At 36.8% G+C, this 6,000-nt stretch overlaps 1 protein-coding gene across 1 annotated transcript in view; it reads right to left on the bottom strand.

Annotated features, from left to right (window-relative positions):
- LOC122068297 (DExH-box ATP-dependent RNA helicase DExH3) overlaps positions 1–732 on the bottom strand; it is a 45,715-nt gene extending 44,983 nt beyond the window's left edge. Inside the window, exon 1 of the mRNA XM_042632173.1 lies at positions 158–732. Coding sequence (XP_042488107.1) covers positions 158–406 — 249 coding nt within the window. The 5' untranslated portion in view covers positions 407–732. The remainder of the gene's footprint in view (positions 1–157) is intronic.
- Between the last annotated feature and the right edge of the window lie 5,268 nt (positions 733–6,000).

Genomic DNA, 6,000 nt, shown 5'->3' on the forward strand with positions numbered 1-6,000 from the left:
TAGTAACACTTTTTGAACTAAAAGCCATTACGTTCAATTTCAAATGGAAAATGTAAAATCAATAGTACATCAGAACGAATAAAGATCATTCTTTTTCAAACATGAACACTAATTTCCTTCATAGGGTATATTTTGAAAAGAATAGTATAGTTAAAACCTTCTGATTATCGAAATCACACTCGTATTCATCGTCTGAAAATTGCTCCACCGCGTATCCACTGAAACTGCGCCGTCCTGTAACCAAGTATTTCGACCAAATTCCGTTCCCAATTTTGCAGCCTCCGCCGCTTGAAATCGAAGCTCGCAGTAATGAAAACAGAGCCTCATCTTTCCTCGTGAACCTGCGACTAGAAAGAGACGACACCAACTTGCCAAATCCAATAAGCAAGCTTAATCCGGAGTGCATACTGAAACTTCCACACTCATGGCTCCGACCAGAACTCCTCGTTATCCAGTCCGAAGAAACCAGAAAACGAATGCAGCGCTTTGCCTTCTATAGATGAACTAATCTGGAGCAGGTGAAGAAGAAGTTCATTGTTCATGTCATCCTTCAGAAAATTCAGAGACTACAATCTAAGTTGTGTCATCTTTTCCTCCTGAGCGGCTGTGCCTTACCAACGTTAATGGAGTGCCTGAGACAGAGAGGCAGAGGCCCTTGAAAGTTGAAACCAGGTACTACTTTCTACTCTCGAGTTTCGAACAGAGGCCTCCTCGCCAGTAATGAACGACCGAATTACTGGGGGTTTAGGAACCTCTCCTCTCGTTGTTCTTCTTAAGTCTCCAACCGTTGGATTGAACAATCTACGGAGGTGAGGCATACCCCACAACAGGAAAGGGGATCATCTTCTCCATCACACCACCGTGCATCCCACCGTGCATCCAACGGTGCATCAACATCCAGGCACGCATTCCAAATGCTATTTCCTTGGCACGTTGGAGAGAATCCGGGTTTCCACAACAATAGAGGACTCTGTGAGTTTGTTCGAGCTCCAATTTGAGGAGAGATAATATATGACAATGCCACTAATTTTTCAACGGTTTTTTTTTATATTTCTATGTTTATAAGCAAGACTTTGTGAATAATCGTAAATCGTTCGTAACACTAGATGGTTGCCATTTGAAGGGTAAGCTTGGTGGTGTGATGTTATCAGTCATAATTGTCAATGAAAACATTGAGATGTTATCAACTACTTTTGATGTGGTAGACATTGAAAACATATCAAGTTCGAGATTTTTCATTGAACGTATGAAATGTTTACATGAAGCTTTAGATGTTCCTAGTAATGATGCGTTGATGATACTTATGTCAGACAACCAAAAGGTATATCATTTCACTTTATTTCATATATTTATGTTTTTTTTTTTTAAATTAAAAATTATGATATATATGGATATTATTTGAATTATTTTTGCAACGTTTGTATATGTTTTGTAGGGATTAGCCAATGTTATTAGTGAAACATTTTAAAATACTCACTTCCAATGTTGCAGTAGACATCTCTACTAAAACTTCAAAGCAAAATTTTCAAGTCTAATGTTGAAGAAATATTTATGGGTAGCTTCAAAAGCATCAACTCAATTTCTTTTTTCAAAATGCAATAGATTCCATTAAATTCATTGGCAATGCAGCCTACAAATGGTTGAAAAAAAAGCTACCAACATTCAGGGTCTAGGTATGCAATTGATGTGAGATGTAAGAATGACTATATATTTTTTTCTTGATTCAAAGAAAAAACAACATATTACATATTGATCATAATTCTATAAAAGGTAAGTTCCCATATGAGATCCTAGTTCTACTAACCATAGCCTTACAAGCAAATATCTTATCAAGTTGAACAAGGTCATCATTTTTTACACAAAAAGTTGGTTTAGAAAGGTAACTATCTAGTTCAATTCTACTTGATATAGTGGCCCATGGCCACTTCAAAAAATGGTTAGGTTTCATTAGACTTTCAAGTTCTTCTAGATCAGTCCATATCCTATCCATGACCCTTTCGCTACTTGACAGATTCACCTAGTCCATGTAGAACTCCCTAGGCTGCTGCCCCAAAAGCCTCTCTTGTCATTATATAGTTGGCAATTAAAAATAAGCAAAGATTATGAGTACAAAAGACAGATGCCCATCCTGATATGTTAAGAGACCAGTTTGAAACTGCAGTTGCAACCAGAATGTTTTTTATGTAAAAAAATTGAATGAGAAATATTGGGGGGTATCGGTTCCTTAACAATCATCTTCTGAGAATTAAGAAACATACCATTGTTCAAAGAAACCCATTTGTGTACCTGATTTATTACACGGATAGGGTCTAGGGATTTTGAATTCATAGAAACCATATTCTTATGCTTCCATAGAAAATAACAAGTTATGATAAAACTAGTAAAGAAGAAGACTAAGTTAGCCTTAGGAATAGTACCCAAATTTTAAAAAAAAAATTACATTATTAGAGTATTGGAAGATGAAAACCGGAAAAACTCTACTCTTAAACCCAAGGGGCCCACTGCCCAAATCCTTTTCGAGAAATCATAAGTAAGGAAAACATGTTGAGTGTTTTCTTGTTCTTATGACAAAGGTCACAAGTGGTTGTCTAAGTCCATCAATTTGTGCAAAGTCTCTTCAGAGGGGAGTCCATCCATAGCCAGTCTCCAAAAGAACATCTTAAATTTGGGGTGAATTTTGAGTTTTCAAAAAAATCGCCACCATTGAGAGGATGGAGACAAGCAAGAACACTTGTTATAACACCCACGAGCGTTAGTATGCAGAAGATTTGTGAGAAATTGAGCAGCAATCTTAGTTGTTAGTAAACCTTCTTTGATAAATGACACCACCATTTATCAATAGTAGGAGCAACAAGTAACTTGGAAATTAACATTGCTATATGGATAGGCAAAATGGAAGATAATAAGGATGGATTCCATTGATTACCCACCAACAAGGCACTGACGTGGTCAAGGTGGGAAGAAGATCCATGATGTGTTAGAGTAACGACATGATTAGTTTCAGAATTAAAAATCCAAGGACCATGCCAGAAGAATGTATCAATCCCATTACCTACTATTTGATAAATCATTTGCTTTAAGGTAGGGAGAATACTTACAATGTCAGTCCAACAAATATATCCTCTAGATTTAAGCGTACAGGGATAAAAAATGGATCAATTGTGAAAATAGTTAGTCTTGACCATGCCGGCCCATAGACTTTGAGGATTGGTAAGAAGTCGCCATCCTAGTTTAAGAAGGAGAGCTTTGTTTTGAGTTTTAGAGTCACGTAAACCCAATCCTTCCATTCTTTTAGGTAAACAAATCTTCTTCCACCCAATCAAGTGGGCCCCTTTTTGAGAGGGGGAATCGTCATTCAAAAAATGTGAGTAAATCGAATCAAGCTTCCTGCATGTAACTATAGGTAGTGCAAAGCAAGACATTAAATACGATGGAGTAGAAGATAAAGCTGATTGGATAATAATAGATCTCCCTGGATAGGTTGACAAGTTAGCATTCCAAGTGCTCAATTTTTGTTCCAGCCTTCGAACAAAATTATTGAAATTGGTAGATCTAGCCCTGTGATGATACAAATTCATACCCAAATAACATGTATCAAGTGGCATTTCCTGAATTCCTATAGATTGACACAACAACATTTTCTCTGTCGATGGCACATTAGCACTAAAAGCCAAGCCACTCTTCGAAAAGTTAATTGAGAGACCAAATAAGTCATTGAAAATATCAAGAATGCACTTAATAGTGGATAAATCCTCATAAGTGGCTTTCTTGAAAATATCACGAATGCACTTAACAGTCGATGGCACATTAGCACTAAAAGCCAAGCCACTCTTCGAAAAGTTAATTGAGAGACCATATAGGTCATTGAAAATATCAAGAATGCACTTAATAGTGGATAAATCCTCATAAGTGGCTTTGCAGAAAATAAATGTGTTATCGACAAATAATAAATGAAAAATCTCAAGACCATGTCTGGAAATCTTAATATCACTAAAGAGTTTAAGATCTCTATATGTACAAAGCAAACAGGATAGGCCTTCCATGGCTACAATGAATAAGAAATGGCTTAAATGACAGCCTTGCTCGATACCCCTAAAAGATTTGAAAACAATAAAAACAGAACCATTGAGTTTAATAGAAAAAGTTGGAGAAAATATGAGAGTTTTAATGAGATTTTCCCACCGAGAGCCAAAACCAAGAAAGTTGAAAATAGCCAATAAAAAATTCCACTCAAGCTTATCATGAGCTTTGGCCGTATTAAGTTTAATAGCCACAAAACCACAAGAATGACTATATTACCAACAACATGACTGAATCCTTCAACAATTGACTAGGATGCTTAAGGAGCAAACCCATCTTGATCTTGATTGACAATATCAAGTTAAAAAGTGATGGAAAATTGAATTAATGGTATGCTAAGAGTTATATATTTGAGGGGACAATCACTCTAAGAATCAACAAGAAGTTAGAGTGAGTCCAAATACTCTCGAGGAAATACAAGGTTTTCTTAGGTAGTATAGATGAATGTGAGGTTGCAGATAACTTTCAAAGAAGTTAAGTGGTTAATTTGAGAAAGCAAAGTTGTGGGTGCATAGTGTGGGACATCTCAGACATTCTTTATAAATATGCATCAGCTACTATTATTCACAAGAGAGGTAAACGTGGAGATTGTGCAGTTTACTTCACGGAGTCTAGATACCAGACAACATATCATCATATGATATGTCCCATCCCAAATATATTTGAGTTGAGTAAGGGACAAAATGGTGTTGTGCAATCTCCACAGCTAAAGAGATAAATAGGTAGCCAGGCCACATAAGAATGAGAGAATAGAACCTGGTGAGGCACCTCCAGGTGATTTTAAAAAAAGAATAGTAAGTGTTAGATGTGACATTTGTAAGATAGTAGTTACAATGGGAGAACTTTCCATAAAACTTTAATTAAAGAAAAAAGGGAATCTTCATGTAGAACAGCTGGTGAAAAGATATAGCATTCTGGCATTCCCTATACATTTAGCTTGTATTTCATGTTTTAATACTCATACCTTGTTTATTCTGTCATTGTTTTACAGAGAAAAAAAGTGATGATGCGTGTTTTTTCAAAGAGTTACTAAATCATAGGCTTCCACCACCAAAATTGACATTATGCAATCCAAACTGCAAGCCAAAATGATAACTAAATAACTGGGCAAAGAGGAAAGCAAGCAAGAAAAAATAGCAGATGACAACTTATGGAGATGGTTGTACTTGTGCCTAAATTTCCTATTTTAAATGTATAGATGAGGAATTAGAAGAAACCAATATCAATGAGTATTAGGTAGTGGTCGAGAAAGGAAGGATGACCCCACTTGCACTTGCTACCCATGCTTCAATAATTGGAAGGGATTCTGGCCATGAAAGGGAATGTCAGTCAAACCGCACACCTCATGGAATAACCTCCTAACCTTAATAGTATAATGTACCAAAAGATGGGGACCCACATACACTGGAAACACTTTGGGAAGGCCCCACCCAGCTTAAGGAGGTATTCACACAAAGGGGACCATTTCAGCCTTCACCGGATGATGGTCACGGGCTGATGGTCATGATGAACACCCTACGATGACTGCACATTGCCATATTTGGGTTATTTTGTGGTGGGACCTGAGACCTTGCAACCGTGCACCCCAAACCCATCTGCATTAATGAAACAACATGTTTAAAAGTTGATTAATGTGGCGGGACATCCCAAAGTGGGTGCACCCCCAAACCCATCTGTATTAATGAAACAAAATATTTAAAAGTTGATTAATGTGACGGGACATCCCAAAGTGGGCCGTATGTCCATCAATGTTTTCTTTTCAGCATTTACAAAAAATAAATAACTAAATAAATAAATAAAAACAAAAGGGTAAACAACACATTAAGTATCAACTGTTGATCTATTTTAAAATAAATCTTTACCGTCCAATTGTTTTCGATGCATCAACCGGTTACTCACTATCACGGTGAAGGCTGACAG

This window comes from Macadamia integrifolia, unplaced genomic scaffold (assembly GCF_013358625.1).
Source record: "Macadamia integrifolia cultivar HAES 741 unplaced genomic scaffold, SCU_Mint_v3 scaffold368, whole genome shotgun sequence".
Classification (NCBI taxonomy): domain Eukaryota; kingdom Viridiplantae; phylum Streptophyta; class Magnoliopsida; order Proteales; family Proteaceae; genus Macadamia; species Macadamia integrifolia.